This window comes from Acomys minous (genome assembly GCF_964271855.1).
Source record: "Acomys minous genome assembly, chromosome: 7".
Classification (NCBI taxonomy): Eukaryota; Metazoa; Chordata; class Mammalia; order Rodentia; family Muridae; genus Acomys; species Acomys minous.
Window position 1 is genome coordinate 103697937 of NC_140488.1, and position 20689 is coordinate 103718625.

General features: G+C 39.1%; 1 protein-coding gene across 6 annotated transcripts in view; it reads right to left on the minus strand.

Moving 5' to 3' along the window:
* The window catches only part of WNK3 (WNK lysine deficient protein kinase 3), a 104593-nt gene that overhangs the window by 39490 nt on the left and 44414 nt on the right, over nucleotides 1-20689 (minus strand). For all 6 annotated transcript variants that reach the window (XM_084790010.1, XM_084790005.1, XM_084790006.1 and 3 more), the window contains exons 3-10: nucleotides 20319-20491; nucleotides 18410-18630; nucleotides 16580-16737; nucleotides 10822-10910; nucleotides 5102-5321; nucleotides 3795-4269; nucleotides 533-633; nucleotides 124-273 (exon numbers count right to left, since the gene is read on the minus strand). In XM_084790010.1, the coding sequence (XP_084646136.1) occupies nucleotides 124-273; nucleotides 533-633; nucleotides 3795-4269; nucleotides 5102-5321; nucleotides 10822-10910; nucleotides 16580-16737; nucleotides 18410-18630; nucleotides 20319-20491 (1587 nt within the window). The remainder of the gene's footprint in view (nucleotides 1-123; nucleotides 274-532; nucleotides 634-3794; nucleotides 4270-5101; nucleotides 5322-10821; nucleotides 10911-16579; nucleotides 16738-18409; nucleotides 18631-20318; nucleotides 20492-20689) is intronic.

Sequence of the window (20689 nt, forward strand, 5' to 3'; positions counted from 1 at the left end):
AGCACTAGGGAGGCAGAGACAGGCCAATCTCTGCCAGGTCTACAGAGAGAATTCCAGGACAGCCAAGGCTGCACACCCTGTCTCAGAAAATAAACAAATAAACAAACAAGAACTTTTCCTTACCTTTATCTGTGAGACCTTCTGGATACTTGATGGAGAAATTTGGGACTGTGAAACAACTGCAAGTCCAGTGGCATATATAGGCATCGCAGAGGACTGACCTTGAACCACAGGCAAAACTGGAGACTGAGTCAACTTTGGCTGTTCCTGCAACTGGTAAAAAAAGGAAAACAGATAAACCCTCCAATTTACAGTGTAATACACACACACACACACACACACACACACACACACACACACAAATATATATTTATATATATATATCAGTATATATATATATATATATTTGTACATTAAAAATGTAATAGTGATTCTCTCATTCCTGAAATTTGCTGGCAATGTCCTATAAGTTGGTGAGAAGAATATATTTGCCATGGAACATAATGTCAGCCTGTAGGACACTAGAGATTACCTGAGAGCTAGTTGTCTGGTTTGAAGAGTAGGCCACAGGGGCATGACTTGAAGTATCTGAACGTAGAACTAGTCCTGCTGCTGCCTCAGATGAAGTGTCACCTTCAACAAAGAAAATGAACAAAAGGGGGAAGGAAAAACAGGAAAACATGGAGTACAATGTTCAAATGGTATAAATAACAGGTAAATGTTTCTTTAATGTTTTTTCTACTATGAAAAGTTTCAAATAAAATATTCATACTTAATAATTAATATTTTTCAAAAGAACTAATACCAGCATTGGGAAGATAAAAACGAAAAGGTCACAAGTTAGCGGCCAGCCTGGGTTAGAAGTAAGTTCAAGGACAGGGTGGGCTATGGCAAGCCTGTCTCAAAAGCAAACAAATAGCCAGGCAGGTGAGACTCTTTACAGGTCAATTGAATGTTGACATTGCGGTGCAAGCAACTGTTTCTGTTTCTTAGAATGCCAAGGATCAAACACAAGGCCTTAAGCATGATAAATTTACACTCAGCCACTGAGTATGTTTCCATTTCTAAAATTTTCGTTTTCTTGTTTTGTTTCTTCTGTCTTGTGAGAGTAACCTCAGACTATAGGGGCAAGGAGAGGACGGGAGAGAGAGAACATGGTCACATGTGTGTGCACAAGTGACAGGTGTACAATTCTGGATATTGGTCCTTAGGCACTGCTCACCTTTTTTTTCTTTTTTGGATATGGAATTCATGTCCTTGTACAAGGCAATTACTGAGGCACCTCCCCAGCCTGACATCAAATTCCTGACCCTCCTGCCTCAGTCTTCAAGAGTGCTGAGATTAGAGGCATGTGTTACCCTACCCACTCCCCAAGTCTCAAAATCTTCCTTATAAAGCAAACTTAAGATAATCGCATAAATCCAGGCATAGTGATGCATGCCTTTCATCCCAGCACTTGGGAAGCAGAGGCAGGTGGATCTCTGTGAGTTCAAGGCCAGCCTGGTCTACAGAGTAACAGCCAGAGCTATGTAATTGAGACTCTGAAAAAAAATCACATAAAAATAATCCCAGGAGCTGAAGATACAGCTTCATGGTGGATTACCTGCCTATAATGCACAAGGTCTTGGGTTCTACCCCAATCACTGAGAGAGGGTGGGGGACAGTAGGGAACAAGAATTAAGGAAGCCAGAAAAGGAGAGTAGAAGAGGAAAAGGAAAAGGAAGTTGCAGCTAGGCACAGTGGCATATACTCATAATCCCAGCACTTAGAAGACATAGGCAAGAGGATCATGAGTTTGAGGGCACAGCCTAGGCAAGATCATCTCCAAAACAAAGAAGAAAAACAGAGAACGAGGAGGCAAAATCAACTATCCCAATTTTCTAGTCATTTCATGTGTATCCTAATATATACTTGCTGCTATGACTTAAGTAAAATAGAAGTCTCATGGTCCATAATTCCTAGAACGTAGTAGGAAAATGTTCCCTTTGCAGAACAATTGGCTATAGCTTTTTAAATGCTGTAGTTTTTAATTTTTTAATTTATATTTTATTTAATTAATTTGTTGTTGCTGTTGTTGTTTGAGACAGTCTCCCTATTTAGTACTGGCTGACCTGGGACTCACTATGTAGAGCAGCCCAGCCTCTAAATCACAGAGATCTGCCTCTGTCTCCGCAGTGCTAAGATTAAAGGACTGTGCCACCACACTCTCCTACTACGTGTTTTTTAAAAAAGACAATGTATTATAGGAAAAAAGGACCCTAGAGGGCTTATGTTTTCACTCTAGTATAAAATACTAAGGCTCTTAACATCTAAAAAACTCCTTAATAAATAAACTAGGGCTTTTTTTGTTTGGTTGGTTTTGTTTTTTGTTTTTTGTTTTGTTTGTTGAGACAGGGTTTCTTTGTGTAGCCTTGACTGTCACAGACTCACTCTGTAAACTAGGCTGGCCTCGAATTCACAGAGATCCTCCTGCCTCTGCCTCCCCTCAGCCGGCTAATAAACTGTATCTTTGGTTCTCAATTTTCTTCATGGGCTTAAGCTAGCCTATTCTGTTATTAATATCATTTCTCGGAACGTCAACAGCTGCTATAGTATACTTTCTCTGCAACCAGAACACGGGCAAGTCACTGAAAGAATTCCCTAAATTTACTGTTAGCCGACTATCATGTATTCCAGGTTAGCTTTGCACTAAATGAGGATGACCATGAACTTCCAGTCCTCCTGCCTCCACTTTGCAAATGCGGGAATTATGGGTAAGTACCACCATGTCCAATGTATATGGTGTGGGGGATCAAGCCTAGGGCGATACTCTCAACTAGAACAAATTCCTAGCTCAGCTTTCTTGATTTTAATGTAAGGAAACGATCTGGTCTATTTTAAATTTTTGTTTTTTGAGACAGGGGTTCTTTGTAACTTGACTGTTGTACAACTCACTCTATAGACCAGGCTGGCCTTGAACTCACAGAAATCCACCTGCCTCTGCCTACCCAGTGCTGGGATTTAAGGAGCATGCCACCATGCCCAACTCTACTTTAAAAGTTTTTTTTTTTAATTTTTAATTTGTTCACTTTACATCCCCATTGTAGCCCCATCCCTTGTCGCCTCCCGATCCCACCCCCTCCCCCCCCCTCTAGTCCTCAGAAAGGGGAGCTCTTCTCCCCTATCATCTGACCCCAGCCTATCAACTCTCATCTGGACTGCCTGTATCCTCTTCCTCTGTGGCCTGGCAAGACCGCCCCACCATGGGGAAGTGATCAACATGTGAGTCCATGTCAGAAGTAGTCTCTTCTCCCCATATTGTGGGGCCCACAAGGAGACGGTGCTGCCTATCTACTACACCTGAGCAGAGGGTCTAGGTCCTCACCATGCACGGTCCTTAGTTGGTGCATCAGTCTCTGTAGGCTCCATTGATCTCCCTATGGAGTTTCTGTCTCCTCCAGGTCCTTCTATCCTCCAACTCTTCCCTAAGACTCCCTACACCCCATCTGGAAGGTTGGCTGTGAGTCTCAGCATCTGCTTCCTTCCCCTGCTGGGTGGAGTCTTTCAGAGGACCGCTATGGCAGGCTCCCTCCCTGTTCGCTCTCTTCAAGTACTCTGGTGTTCCTTCTATTTGCCCTTCTGAACGAGAATTAAACATTCTCCCTAGGGTTTTCCTTCTTATTTCGTTTCTTTAGATCTGTGCTTTATAGTGTGGCTTAATAAAATAATAGATACTAGAATACTCTGAAAAGTACAAACATGCTATTTAAAGACAAGAAAATATAGTTAGACATTTGTCTTCACGGGTTTCTTACCTCTAACAGAGGAGGATTGCTGCTGTAGTTTTCCTGGTACAAGTTGTTGTCGAACATGTTGATCAACGTCTTTTTCTTCACATTCAGCCACAGCGCGTGGAGCTGGAGCCGGAGCCGGAGCTGGAGCCGGAGCCGGAGCTGGAGCCGGAGCCCGAGCCGGAGCCGGAGCTGCAGCCGGAGCCGGAGCCGGAGCCCGAGCCGGAGCCGGAGCCGGAGCTGGAGCCGGAGCCCGAGCCGGAGCCGGAGCAGGAGCGGGAGCCGGAGCCGGAGCAGGAGCAGGGGCAGGAGCAGGTGGTAAAGTTGCAGTCCGCTGCTGAGGAAGTGCTTTCCCCACATACTTGCACTGGGAATCCCTGCGCTCCTCTAAGCATCCAGCAGGCTTCTTCTCTCTTATCTTTTTTATCAGTGTCACACGGTCCCTAATGGATTTAGCAACAGCTTTGGAATCACTTTCATGGAAGAATCCAGACTTGACCTGCAAAGGAAAACATAATAAATAAACTCCTTCTTTAAAACGATAGCTTTTGCTGGGCAATGGTGGCACACGCCTTTAATCCCAGTACTTGGGAAGCAGAGGCAGGTGGATCGCTGTGAGTTTGAGGCCAGCCTGGTCCACAGAGTGAATTCCAGGACAGCCAGGGCTATACAGAGAAACCCTGTCTCGAAAACCAAAACAAACAAACAAACAGACAGACAAACAAAAAACCCGCTAGTGTTCTTTACTTAAATCATATGTTGTACATCAAACTCAAAATTCTAATAATTGATAGTTGGTCTCTAAATGCTTTTTTGTTTGTTTGTTTTTCAAGACAGGGTTCCTTTGTGCAGCCTTGGCTGTCCTGGACTCAACTTGGAGACCAGGCTGACCTTGAACTCACGGAGATCTGCCTGCCTCTTTCTCCACCTCTCTGAGTGCTGGGATTGCAGATGTATGCCACCACACCCAGCTTTTATATGCTTTTGAAATTGGCCATGTATGCATGTGGCAGCCTTTAACTGATACAAGAATAATGCCTCAGGACCTTGTAATGCCAGTTACAAAGCCTGTCTCAGCCAGGTGCAGTGGCTCACGCCTGTAATCCCAGCACTCTGGGAGGCAGAGGCAGGGGGTCTGCAAAGCGAGTCCAGGACAGCCAAGGCAACACAAAGAAACTCTGTCTCAAAAAACAAAAAACAAACAAACAAAAAAAAACAAAAAACAACAACAACAACAAAAAACAAGCAAGGAGGCAATGAGAAGTAGAAAAGAATAATTCACCAGTCAGGCTACTATAATGTGTAGGAAAGGATCTCTAAGATTTATTTACCATTTCATATGCTACTTCCTCAGGTGTATCTGTTTCTAAATTGAAACTGAATTCAATAGCTTCATTGTCTTTATGTTTGCCTTTTAACTTTTTAGGATCTTCAACCCAAAGTCTTAGAGCCAGAGATGAATTTGAGCAATCATCTTCCTCTGCTAACTCCACCCTCAGTCCAGTATCCTCAGCAAAGAACGCATGGTTTAGTAGGTCCTTGATAGATAACCTAGTAAGCAAAACATATATCTCATCAATTCTTCCAGTCATAAGCAAGATATGATCCTGTAAATAGTAAAAGTTAATTGTATCGAAGTGACAGCGTTACTTTACATTTTCTATTACTCCATTAATTGTTTTGTTATAAAAACTATACCTTATAATCAGTTTATTACTAGGGAAACAAATGTCAACTTACATGAATATAGCATGATCTTAAATAAAGATTAATAACCAGTATCATATCTTCACAATAAAGTCTAACACAAATAAAAGTACACCTAGAGAGAATTGTTACCTAGATTTGTTAGCTTCCTTTAAGCCACTGACTTACATTACTAAGACTAAAGCAATAGACCTTTAACAAAGGAAACTAAAAACACTTCCCAGAGATAAAAACTCTAAGGTGAACTGAAAATCCAAATTCTTACAAACGTTTTAAATAGACTATATTACAATTATCCAGTCAGAAGGTATGTATGATGGGTCATTCCTGTATCACAGCGTTTGTCAGCTTGTGCTACATAGTGATTTCTAGAATAGTCTAAGCTATAGAATGAGACTGTTTAAAAATACATAAAAATATATTATTTAATCAGTGTATACTTCACTCTTTAGAAGGATGTCATAGGTGAAGCTAATGTGCTTCAATGAAGAACAGTACTTTCTTTGTTTTTAATTTGAGACAGTGTCAAACGTCTGGAAAAACAAAACAAAACAAAATTTGAGACAATGTCTCACTGTGTAGCTTTGGCTGACTTTGAACTTACTAAATAGAGCAACCTGGCCTTGAACATACATAGATTAGTCTGCCTGTGCATCTCAAGTGCTAGAATTCAAGGGGTGTTCTACTCTGTCCTTTTTTCCCTTTTTCTTTCTTTCTTTTTTTTTTTTTTTTAAATGAAGACAGAGTCTCACTACGTAGCTCAAGCTAGCTCCAAATCTCATTTTTTCTGCCATGGTTTCCTGTGTGCCAGGATTCCAAGCACACACACAGGCATCCTCTGCTCCAGTGGTTTTCCTGAAGTACTCAACTCTGATTTTAGCCTCTACATTACACATAATGGATCCAACCCTAGCTTAATATCAAAGACTAACCATCTCTGAAGAGAAGCGAGAGGATATGGCTTCAAAGGATTCTTTTGCAAGCCAGGGCAAGTAATTTTTCCTTCAGAAACTTTTAAGATATGCACATTATAATTAATCTGTCTGTATCTATCAGTCTATGTAGAGAACCCCTGCTGTATAAAACATATGTATATCTAGTGTCTGAAAAGTGAAGGATTTTAAAAGCTATTTTTAGTTAAAAAAAAAGACAAATACTTAACTAAAGCAATATGATAAAAATGAGATATGTTAAAGAATATATACACAAGTAGAGTCCTTTGTCTCTTAACAAAAATTTTAAGTAATTTTACTGACCAATAGCAGCAGAAGAAATTACTGATTCCCTATTATTGACAACGTATTGCTGTTAAATATTTTATATACATTCATTATCCCTTGAATTGTCAAAATATTACCTATTTTTACCTATTTTGGGGGTTTTTTTTTTGGCTTTTTTTGAGACAAGGATTCTTTGTGTAGCCTTGACTCTCCTGGACTCACTTTGTGGAACAGGCTAGTCTCAAATTCACAGCGATCTGCCTGCCTCTGACTACCGAGTGTTAAGATTAAAGGCATGTGCCACCACGCCTGGCTCATATTACCTATTTTAAGGAACGAGTAACTTCAAGATGACATTAAATGTGGGTCTAGAGTTTAATTTTAATATGATCTTGAGGCTTGTGATTTTTCTAGCATGGTGTTACTTTTGAGTATTTTATTGTTCTTTAATCAGGTTATGATTACAATCAGAATCTAAAATAAAACTCTGAATTCAACACAAAATATTTAATGTTTTTATTACTCTTTACTGGAGGGAGGAGTGGATGCCATGGTTTATATTTGGAGGTCAGGGTACAATTTATGTGAGTTGGTTTTCTCTTTCTACCATGTGTGCCCTGATTTCAGTCCCAGGTTCCCAGGCTTGGAAACAAGTACCTTTATCCTCTGCGCCATGAGAATGGCTCAATACAATATTCTTAACTTCATTAAAAAAAAACACACACATCTAGAACTGGGTGTAGTGGCGCACACTAATCAGTATTTGGAAGGAGAGGTGGGTGGATCTCTGTGAGTTTGAGACCAGCCTGGTCTACAGAGTAAATTCTAGGACAGCTAGAGCTGTATAGAGAGAGCCTATCTCAAAAACAAACAAACAAACAAACAAACAAAGAAGAAGAAGAAGAAGAAGAAGAAGAAGAAGAAGAAGAAGAAGAAGAAGAAAGCAATAAACCAAATAGGCAATGTCTAGAGCTGGTGATGCAGCTCAGTGGTACAGCACTTGTCTAATAAGTATGAGGCCTTTAAAACATTTATTATATGATTCAACATTCCTAATAGGTATATACTCAAAAAATTTATGAGCAGAGCCTTAAACAGATACTCATACTCCAACATTCATATAACATAACTCACAATAACCCAAAGATACCATGCTTATACCTTAATGGCAGAAGTGCCTGTTTAAAATGTATAAGGCCTAACAGAGAAGAGAAAGAATACCCAAAAGGTGAAAATAAATATTTAATTAACACATGAATGTATAACAAAAATGTGGCATAAATGCACAATGGAATATTATTCACCTTAAAAGAGATGAAATTCTGATACATGCTACAATAGAAGTCAACTTTGAAAATCCACACTAAAGCTGGGTGTGGTGGTGCACACCTTCAATACCAGCACTCAGGAGGCAGAGGCAGAGGCAGACAAATTTCTGAGTTCGAGGCCAGCCTGATCTACAAAGTGAGTCCAGGACAGCCAAGGCTACACAGAGAGACCCTCTCTCGGGAAAAAGATAATCCAAACCAATGTAATAAGCCAAACATAAAATAATAAACATTCCACTGAGGCATCTAGAACAAAACAAGCACATTCACAGACATAGTAGAACAGAAAGACAACCCTCTTCCCTCCAGGCCCCACCATGCCTGTCCTGACTCACAGGCCCCACCATGCACCATCCAACTTCTCTACCCAGCCGGCTCCGCCACACCCTTCTCCGGGATCTAGCAAGACACAGGACTAACAAAAGAAAATACAGACACTATGAAAGATGACAACCTGTCCCCCAAAGTATACTAGTTCTATAGAAAAGTCTGCCAAAGAGATTACCTAAATAAACCCCGGGATACAGAATTTAAAAGAACAATCATAAATTTTGTCACAGGATTCAAGGGTTTAAAGAAGACACACACACACACACACACACACACACACACACACACACACACACACACTCATCCTAGAGTGATGCCCAGGAAAACAAAAACATAAGGCTGATAGAAATGACAAAACAATCAAGGATTTGAAAACAAAATTCAAAATTCAACAAAGAGAAATATTGACAAGGACTCAAACTGACATGAAGATGGAACCGAAAAAAATAATAGAAACCTGAAAGGAATGTCTTTCAATTAGAATGAATCAAACAGAAGATAAGTAGAAGATCTACGTAAAATAAGCAAAGAATATGAAAAATTAAAAAAAAAACCCACACAGGAAAGGAACATGCAGGAAGTGTGGGACATTATGAGAAGACCCAACCTTTGAGTTACAGGCATAGACAAAAGTGATATCCCCATGGCATATCATAGCTAAAACACTAACTATACACAACAAAAAGAGAATATTGAAAGCTGAAAGAAGAAAAAGCTACAGTCACATAGAAAGGAAACCCATCAGAATAACAGCTGATTTCTCAATGGAAACTCTGAAAGCCAGAAGGGCCTGGAGCTAAAAGACTTGGACCAAAAATCAACAACACAATGACCAGCAGTTTGCATAGCACTTTCTGGTACCTATCCTTATAAACACAGATATTAAGTGTAGTTCTTACCCCTCATCAGGGAAAGTCCTTTTGTTTTTTTATAGAAAACCACAATCCATCAAAATGCAGAGTTGTGAAGTCCAGTCCCAACTGATGTAGCTACAACACAACCCCTGCACCTAAGGCTTAAAATTCACTACAAAAGGGGAAGGAGAAATTGTAAGAGCCAGAGGAACAGAAAATGTGCTGTGAAATTGTGTCTCCAAGAAATGACAGGGAAGCTACACCCATGAAGTTTTACCAACATGTCTGGCCAAATATGACCTGAACAAGGAGGACACCAATAGAGAAAAGCTCCCAAGTCCTCAACCCTAGACAAAGAACTACAGGCAACTAAGAGATGATGAAAGCAGGAGAAATAGTTGTCTGCAAGGAAGAGCACATTAAACAGTCATTCAATTAAAAGTAACATTCTATAGACTGAGCAGCTTGTAGTAATTGTGTGTATGTGTGTGTGTGTGGGGGGGTGTTTATGTAACAATTAAAAAATGAGGCCAGGAATGGGAGGATTTAGAAGAACAAAATGGAAAGAGGTAATGATATAATTATGATCTCAAAAATTATTATTATTATTATTATTATTATTATTATTATTATTATTATTATTATTTTCAAGACAGGGTTTCTCTGTGTAGCCGTGGCTGTCCTAGACTCACTTTGTAGACCAGGCTGGCCTCAAACTCACAGAGATCCGCCTGCCTCTGCCTCCCAAGTGCTAGGATTAAAAGCATGTGCCACCACGGCCGGCTTCAAAAATTATTTTTAAAAAAGAAAGTGGAAAGGAAAAATTCTGAATTATTAGTGGTTAAAAGTTATAGTTTAGGATGAAGAAATATTTTGGAGATTGTTAGTGGTAATGGATTACAATAATATGAATGCACTGTACTTAAATTAAGTTTCTAAAAGACACACTTAAAATGGCTAAAATGGGGCTGGAGAGATGGCTTAGCAGTTAAGAACGTTTGCTGCTCTTCCAGAGCACCCAGGTTTGGCTCCCAGGTACCCACATTGGGCAGCTTACAATTGCATATGACTCCAGAATCAGGTGATCCAACACCTCTTCTGGCCTTTGCACATACCTGCATGTACATGGTGCACATACATAAACCCAGACACACATATACACAGAAAAATATTTTTTAAAAAAATGAAGCTACCAATGTAAGCCAGTAATTATACATAGCTCAAAATAAAAGTAAAAGTCAACAGAAAACAGTTACCTATACAAAAATACAAATTTTGACACAATATAGAATACTCCTTGAAGAAAAATGCCCATATTATTTTTACCATTATTGTTAGCATAAATATATAAACCCAAATGTAATATATCTGCTTACTCTCAACTAATTAAACAAGCAATTTATTACCTGCTTTACATCTTACTTTTAAAAATTTATTTCATCCCACTATTAAGTTGATGATTAAAGTTTGTCACAACAAACACAAATGTCAATTCAAATTCAACACATGATAGCAAGGTGGAAAATGTCAAATGGCATACAGTGAGATATATTACAGTATCCAAGATTAAAAATGCACCCATCATTTATATAATGTTATAATTCCCACTAACCTTTCTGATTTGTTTTGTCGAATACATCCTTCAATTATTTCTTTCACTTCAGGGTCTGTGACTTTATTGAAGCTGGCTGGTTTTATTCCCTTGGAGAAGAAAGTGGTTTCTTGTTACAAATTAAACAATTGAAAGCCCAAATCAATAATGACATCTATTAAACATTATTTTGATCATAAAATATCCAATTATGCCATGAGATCATTATACATATAAATTTAACTTATAAAAATTTAAGCAGGTTCTCACTACATAGCCCTGGCTATAACCTATAGGTCAAGACCTCTACAGAGGTCCCATATCAGATAGCCTGTACATCAGATATTTGCATTACAATTCATAACAGTAGCAAAATCACAGTTATGAAGTAGCAACAAAGTAATTTTATGGTTGGAGGTCACCACAACATGAGGAGCTGTATTAAAGGGTCGCAGCATTAGGAAGGTTGAGGACTACTGCTCTATGTAGACCAGGCTGGCTGTAAACTCACAGAAATCTGGCTGTCTCTGCCTCCCAAGTGCTGAGAATACAGTCCTGTGCCACCACATCCAGACAAACTCTACTTGTTGAATTCCACTTTATTTACTGCTACAATCCATAAACAAATAGTATGTGTGTGTACATAGATAAAACTGTATATGATAATGTATGAAAATATATAAAGAAATATGTAAAAACTTTTCTACTTAATACTAATACAATGAGAGAATTTCTCCTTAGGCTAATTACTAGGTTCTAGTATTCTAATAATAAATAAATAAAATCCAAGAAGTTAAAAAAAAAAAAAACCAGGCTGTACTAAGACGGCAGCTGAGAATCTGCTGTGGTGTGACTCACTAAAGGAGAAAAGTCAGAAAACAACAGACTCTATCCCAAAGAGAAAGACAAGCAGGGAACTTCCCAAACTCAAAGATGGTGACAAAATACTGGGAAAGTGCAGAGTAAACATTGGAAACATACAGAAAAGAAGGCAAACTCATCACAATTCCAGGAATGCTGATCTCTGACAAAAGGAATAGAAGCTGAAGCCTCCTCTACAAGGGAAGCCAGGTAGCCGTGGAGAAAAGACACTCTACTCTTAGAACAAGCCCACAGCCTTCCCAAGCCTCAAACCCAGCTCAGGGGAGACAGTGCCGAGGAATCCCATTCCTATCACCCTGACTTGGAGGGCAGGGGTTGTGCATCATCTTGGGGGAAAATAATTAGAAACTGACCTATACACTGAGGACCCCAAAATGAAGAAAAGCCTTAAGACAGGGAGCCTGAATTTAACTTACTACAGCCACAGGGCAAGGGCCAGTCCTGGGAAACACTTGTAGAGAGCTCCAGGACCATGGCCAACAAGCCAAGAAGGGCAGGTGGCAGAAGAAATGCATAGAGAAAAGTAACCCTGCTTTCAGGTAAAGTAGAAATAACCCTAGAATCTGATAGCCCTGGGCTTTAGGTCAGAAGGCAGATCAACCTTTGCAGCCATCTATCTGCTACTCACTTCCATAGTGCTAAAAACCTTGGCACCTCCAGTGGAATACTTGAAATACATGGCCTCACCCCTCTAGTAGGATGATAAATATTTCAAAGGTTTGGAAAGTATGAAGACAGATGTTTCACCTGTACAGATCTTGACAGCTACACATCAGAAATAGGCTATCTAAAATATATGAAGAACTGTAAAAACTAAACACTATCAAGAGAACTTTGAATCAATAGATTGGCAAATGATCTGAATAAGCTCTCAAAGGTAGAAAGACAGAGAAACTGACGAGATGGCTCCACTATTAAAGGCAGTTGCTAGCCAGGTGGTGGTGGTGCACGCCTTTAATCCCAGCAGAGGCAGGCGGATCTCTGTGAGTCCGAGGCCAGCCTGGTCTACTGGTCTGCTGCTGGGTGTGGCTCACAACTACCTATAACTCTAGCTCCAAGGAATACAATTCCTTCTTCTGGCCTCCACAGGAACCTGTATTCATGTTCATAAACCATGCAGACACAATTAATAAAAAAGTAATAAAAATAGAAGCTGGAGCTAGGTGGTGGTGGCGCATGCCTTTAATCCCAACATTCAGGAGGCAGAGGCAAGTGGATGGCTGTGAGTTTGAGGCCAGTCTAGTCTACAAAATGAGTCCAGGACAGCCAAAAATCAGTCTAAAAGATGTCTATCAACAGGCAACTGGATAAAGAAAATGTGCACATACACATAATGGAATTTTGTGCAGCCCTATAATAAAACGAGATCATGACATTTTCAACATAATGGGTATAATTGGAAACCACCATGTTAAACAAAATAAGCCAGGCTTGGTAAGACAAATACCACATTTTTTCTCATATGTGGCACCAAGATTTAAGATTATATATGTATTTATACGTGTTTGTTTATAGGTGAAAAAATTAGAAAGACAATCATGAGATGTGAGGAAGAGCTGTTAGGAGAAATGGAGAGTAACAAATATGTGTAATAGGAAGCTGACTTGGTGGAGCATGCCTTTGAACTTAGCACTCATGAGACAGATCAGGCAGAGACCTCGTGAGTTCACAGCTAGCCTGGACTAAATAGAGAGTTCCAGGACAGCCAGGCTACACAGTGAGATGAGATCCTGTCTCAAAACAATAATTTAAAAACACATGGAATAGGGGGGAAAAAGAATGATTGATGAAACAGAGGAAACAGCCTACAGGGGGCAGAGAGAGACATGGGGGACGGCCAGGGATAAAGGAAAACACACGAGAGTAAAGTTTACTGGCACATATGTAAAAGAAGCCATGATGAGATTCATTATATTATATTGTACCCTAAAAAATACAAAACAAAACAAAAAAGAAAATTGGGGCCATCAACATTTCAAAACGCCACACCCTTCCCTGAGAAAGCACAGGTAGCTAACGATTGCTCGGGGAGGGGCGACTCATATTCTTCAGTGGTAAAGTTGCCCTTGCTCAAGCAAATAACACCCACCCATGGCCATGCAAGGAATCCAAATTAAATTCAGTGGGATACAAAAGAAAAGACATGAAAACAGGAGGGGGTTCGGGAGGGAATTTAGTCCAAAGTAGAAAGGAATAGATTAAAGTACATTAATATATATGACGCTATGAAAAATATGTGTATGAAATTGTAAATGAACAAATACAACTTTTAGAAGAGAAGCTACTGATAATTCTTAGCAGCTGATAGAGGAGGGATCAGTTTTCTCTCAACAGTTTAGCCTCGTATAAGTTGACCATGCTTGCGTGGAAGCATCCAAGAATATATGTGCAGCACATAGAGGCCTTGTGTGTGGGGGGGGAAGTGACACGACATGTATGCACAGACACAGAGTTGGGTGGAAAAGGAAAGGAGCGAAGGTGAATATGATCAAAATATACTGCCAGATAGTCTCAAAGAGCTAATTAAAAGTAAGCAAAACAAAAGAAATGGAAATAAGTGCTGGCCAGTATGTGCAAAGTGGAAACCTTATTCATTGCTGGTAGGACTGTAATATATTGCAACCACTATGTAAGTCAGTATGGAGGCTCTTCATTAAACTAAAAATATAACTACCATATCACTGAGCTATGCCAGTCCAGGGTATATATCCAAAGGTCTCTTCAGAGATATTTGTACAACTGTGTTTATTGAGACACAATCCACAGCAGCTAAGAAATGAACCAATCTCAATGTCTTTCCACAAATAACTATATAATGAAAGTGTGGTATATATATATACACAACAGAATTTTATTCAGCTATAAAAAATTGATGAAATCATAGCATTTGCAGGAAAATGAATAAAACTGGAAATCATTATGTTAGGCAACATAAGCCAGAATGCATGTTTTCCACCATACTTGGAATTTTAATGTCTCTCTGTGTGCTGAAGTGTGTGTGTTGTGTGTTTCTGTGGGGGGGGGGAGTAGGCAGAAAGGGAGCCATAAAAAGGGAGGAAGAGAATGAGGGATAATGGAATACATATGATATAAAATCAGAGGGAGAGAAAAATAAATAAATAAAAGCAGAGAGAGGATTATTAGTATTAGTAGGCATAGAAGACCAGCAAGATGTAGGCAGGAGGCTGGGCAAGGTGGCACATGCCTTTAATCCCAGTACTCAGGGAGGCAAAGACAGGTGGATCTCTGTGAGTCCAGGGCCAGCGTGATCTACAAAGTGAGTTCAGGATAGCCAGGGCAACACAGAGAAACCCTGTCTTGAAAAACCTAAATAAATAAATAAATAAATAAATAAATAAATAAATAATGTAGGCAGGGAAAATAGGAGAGGGTAGTGAGGGAGAGGATGAATAAGAACAAATTAAAATGATACATACATATAAAAAAGGCCAAAAGGGTAACTATTACTTTACATGTACACTTTAAAATTTACAAGACATATATGCAGTCTAGACAATGTACAATTTTTAAATAATAAGCATGTTATTTACATGAACCTGCTCATTTTACATTTAACTACCTTTTGTTTATAAGGTTTCAAAAAGTAATCCAAATATTATTGTAGTCATTAAATAGAAAATTGTCAATCAAACTGGAAGAAAAATAATTGCCATGGATTGAAGCCCTCTAAGATCTACTTCCACTTCTACTTTAAGCTATCATACTAGCTTAAAGAATACAGAATCACAAAGTATTGCTTTCATATACTAGATAAATCTGGCATGATTGGGAGTTAATTTGAATCCAAAATTCAAGAAGCTGTGAGAGAGGTAGAAATGTAAATTATGATATGGCATTTTTATATATCAATATAAAAACAAGTCATTCAAAATTACAGTTATCCTAGGGGCATGGATTGGTTGTAGACTACTTGTGTAGCATTCATTAGGCTGTGGATTTGATCCCCAAAATCACACACACAGAAAAAGATATATTATGCACAGCATTTGGGAGGCAAAGGTAGAAGCGCCATGAGTTCATGGTCAGCCTCATTGGCACAGTGAGACCCTGTTAATGTTATTTTAGTCACAGAAAAGGTCCTTTATGATCTTTACACTGACCTCCCGTTGAGTTCCTTGGTAATTTATACCTATGTGACTGAAAACCATGTCTTGCTAGTTAGTTCTTAATTTATATCATTTTCCTCCTAGAAATGCAAGCTCTCTAAGAGTAGTAAACACTTCTTGTCATTGCAGTCCTTGCTATTTCTAACATAGTAAGGATTCATATTTCACCTCTAAAACTATATATTGAATGGCCTTTTATAATTGGGCACTTAAGTATTATTAGTCATTCAAATTATCCTAGTCAGTCTTTTTTCCAAACTTCAAAACTAAGACCAGTCAAGCCAGGGGTAGGGGTGGTGCATAATCTTGGCAGTCAGGTCTCTGTGATAAAAGTGCAGCCTGGTCTACACAGTGAGTTCCAGGACAGCCAGAAGTATATAGTGAGATCTTGTCTCAGAAAAACAAAACAAAACAAAATTAAGACCAATCTAATATCTAAAATTTTTACTACAAATAAAGATGATATATCTGTATATTTTCTACAAAATAATAAGAGTATTTTATATGACCCCAACAGAATTCAAGTACACAAAGAGAAACCTTTATAAGCTTTTCTAAGTGAAATTGTTAAACTAATATTGACATATAAAACTAAACCATAATGGAGGGTATTTTCTCTTTTCTTCCACTAGAGTCTTGCTTATATTGGGCAAATATTCTATGAACAAGCCACACCCCTTGTCCCATAATTAAATTTGACTAAATCAGTTTTATCAATTTCAATATAAATGTAGCAATCTGTCAAGTAACATGAACAAAATTATACCTACACTGGTTACTTTACGGTATATTTGAGCTGCATTCTGACACTCAGAATACGGATACTCCGAAGTAGCCATTTCCAGCATGCACATTCCAAAAGCATAAACATCTACAGATTCATCATAGTGTTCTTCATACATCTCTGGAGCCATAAACTCAGGAGTGCCTACAAAATAATACAACCATATTGTAATTAAAGAAAAAAAATCTACTCATCAAGATTTTCTTTCCCATAAAAAGCATCTGTTGATTTCTGTCCCCTAAAAGCAAATTTGTAAATCAGGCCAGGTGTGGTGGTGTACGCCTTGTCCAGCACTTGGAAAGCAGAGGTAAGCAGATCTCTTTGAGTTTGAGGTCAGCCTGGTCTACAGAGCGAGTTACAGGACAGCCAGGACTGTGTAGAGAGAGCCTGTCTCAAAGAAAAAAGCAAATGTAGTATTTTGTACTTATAAAGTACAGTTTAAAACATTCAAGGTTAAGTTAAGATGTTTAAAAAATCTTAACCATGGTGCCTCACACTTGTAATCAATCCTAGTACTTGTGAGGTAACAAGCAGGAAGGTCAGAATTTTAAGGTTGTTCTTGGCTACATAGTATGTTCAAGGTCAGCCTGGTCTATAATGAAATTATGTCTCAAAAAAAGAAAAGAAAAGAAAAGAAAAAGCCAGGCACTATGATGCATTCCTTTGATGCCAGCACTCTTGAGACAGAGGCAGGAGTGTTCATAGCAAGTTCCAAGTCAGCCAGAATTATATTCTGGAGAGACTCTCTCTCAAAAAGAGATAGCTAGCGATAAATAAAATCTGATTTTATTTCTAACCTTTTAGCTCAAATTTGGATACATTAAATTAGTAAACGTTTTTCCTTAAGTCCTCAGAATCTTTCAATAATCCTTAATGGATGGGGCTGAATAGAGAGTTCAGTAGTTAAGAGCACTTGTTGCGCTTGTGGCGGACTCAGGTTCAGTTCCCAGCACCCACATAATGGCTCACAATTGAGTGTTGGAGCCCAGCTCCAGGGGTCCCCACACTATCTTCTGACCCCTGAGGGTACTGCATGCAAGCAATGTACAGATATAATTAGCACAAACATCCATACATGTAAAATAAGAAATTAAAAAATAGTCCTTAAGCCGGGCATGTGGCGCATGCCTTTAATCCCAGCACTGGGGAGGCAGAGGCAGGAGGATCGCTGTGAGTTCAAGGCCAGCCTGGTCTACAAAGTGAGTCTAGGACAGCCAAGGCTACACAGAGAGACCCTGTCTCGAGAAAATAGTCCTTAATACATTCTATAAAATATACACACTAGGATGTATTGGAAATAAGTCAATTTTCATATAATTGGTATTCCAAAGCACATTCACAATTATTTCAAACCAAATAACAGTTAAATGTGCTGGCTGGGCCCTAAAATCCCAAGAATTAGGAGGCAGAGCCAGGAGGATTAGGAGTTCAAGATTTTTCTACTACATAGTGAATTTGCGGCTAGTCCAAATTATACAAGACCCTGTCTCAATAAAACAAGTGTGTGTGTGTGTGTGAGAGAGAGAGAGAGAGAGAGAGAGAGAGAGAGAGAGGGAGAGGGAGAGGGAGAGGGAGAGGGAGAGGGAGAGGGAGAGGGAGAGGGAGAGGGAGAGGGAGAGGGAGAGGGAGAGGGAGAGGGAGAGGGAGAGAGAGAGAGAGAGAGAGAGAGAGAGAGAGAGAGAGAGAGAGAGAGAACGAACACACAGGCAGTGGCCAAAATTTTGCTCAAGACTGTAGTTGACTCATCATTTCTGTCCCAGTCCTATACAACTGGCAAATCTAATACCTAGCCAGTAAATTGTAAAGTACTAGTCACCAATGACACTCTTGGCAAATGATGTGCGCATTAAGGTTGCAAGTCCAAGATCACCAATCTTCACAGATCCAGTTGGTCCTGTGATGAAAATGTTGTCACATTTCAGGTCCCGGTGAATAATAGGAGGGGTTCTTGTGTGTAAGAACTGCAATCCTTTTAAAATTTGCCTGCACCAGCTTCTTAAGACCTTTGGTTTCATGACTTTAAATCGTTTTAAGTACCTATACGAAGAAACAAAGATCTGTGTAAAGAAACATTCTCAGATTATTCTATAAATACCACTATGAGAAAGCTGTTTTGCTTACTTATTTACTATGATTGATATCGCTGAATAATTTTAAGGCTTATGTTTATTTATGTACTTGTTACTGTGCACATATGGGCAAATGCCTGTGGGGGCCAGAAAAGGGCACTGGACCCCCTGGAGCTGGAGTTACAGAGTTTTGAGCTGCCCAATGTGGATACCAGGACCTGAACTCTGGTCCTCTGCAAGAGCAGCAGGTGCTCTTAACCACTGAGCCATCTCTCTATTTCCCAAATTATTTTCTACTGTCTGTTATAGAAAAATAAAAATCTATCAAAAATCTCATTCTCATCTAATCTTTCAGTGACTTACGGTCACTTATAGGTCACTTAAGTTTCTCATCCCACTTCATGGTCTCTCAAAAAAATGGTTTGACCTACTCTAAAAGATATTCTATAAAGTCTAGCATTTTTACTTCAATGCAAGAAATATACTAGAATGCCTTTTTTGAATGGAGGCACCATTTTAAAAAGAAAGTCCTTCTCTACTTATTAATGAATTCTTAGCCGGTCACTGGAGATCTTGGTTACATAAAATTTTAGTGTAAAATGCTAAGGAAAATGTACATTTCACAATTAATTATTTACAACTAATTATACAGTCAATTCACACCGAATTAAAAATTGATTACAAACAAGACTATACTTAGCCAGGCATGGTGGTGCATGCCTTTGATCCCAGCATTCAGGAGGCAGAGGCAGAGGCAGGCAGATTGATGTGAGTTCAAGACCAGCCTGGTCTACAAAGTGAGTCCAGGACAGCCAAGGCTACACACACAGAAAAACCTTGTCTAGGAAAAAAAAAAGACTATACTTATAGAGTAGTTATTCCTTACTAGGTATATAAGCTTGGCCAAACCCTCAGCAAATCATTACCTTTTCAAAATGCAATCATACTCTCTCTATAATAATTTTCAACTCTCAAATTCTATGACATCTCTAAAACATTAACTTTTGTTTTATGTATATGTGTCTGCCTGCAAGCATGTATATGTGCTGAGTATCAGGCACTCACTGATGTCAGAAGAGGACATCGGGTTACCTGGAACTAGAGCTGTAGATGGTTGTAAAGCATCCCAGTGTGGTAGGAGCCTCTGCAAGAGCAACAAGTGCTCTCTTGAACTCCTTTTTTTTTCTATTTTTGATGCATGATTTCACTATAGCTCAGGTGGCCCTGAACTCACCATGTAACTAAGAATGACCCTGACCTCCTGATCTCCCTATCTCTACCTACCACTAATGCTGAGATTAAAGGCGGGTGCTACTGTTCCTAGCTATATGTGGTATGGGAAATGAACCCATAGCTTCTTCATGTATGCTAGGCAAGCATTTAACCAATTGAGCATCATCCCCAGGTCCCCAAACATTAACTTTTCAGCACTGCATAGTCTAACAAACTACATTAATATGCTGATTTTTAAATCAATCTGAAATAGATTCTATGAGTTCTTTTCTTGTTGTTATAATACTAGGGATGGAACCCAAGGCCTTGGACATACTAAGTAAGTGCTATTCCACCGAGCTACAGCCCAGCCCTTCTACAAGCCCTTAAATCAAGTTTATAAATAAGTTTTATGACTTTAAAATTATTTCAATCTCAACTTACGTCTTTAAGGTTCCTGATGTCATTAGTTCAGTCACTAACACAATACATTTCTTTCCTTTTAATATGGACTCCCAGGAATCATAAAATCGAACTATATTGGGATGCTGGAGACCTTTCAACATCTCTGCTTCTTCTTTGAACCGTTGCTGCTCAGCTTTAGTTAATTTGCGGTCCTAAAGTAGAAGAACAAGTTCCAAATTAAGACCACAGAAATTTCCATGTACATTTCTAATAGCACAACAGAGTGTTTTACTGTATAAATATATGTCTCATATCTACCAATTTTTAATCTATAAAATCGCTGGTATTTTTCCTTAATGAATTTGGCTCTACCCTAAGGTAATGCAACCACTGTTACAGTTCACAACTAT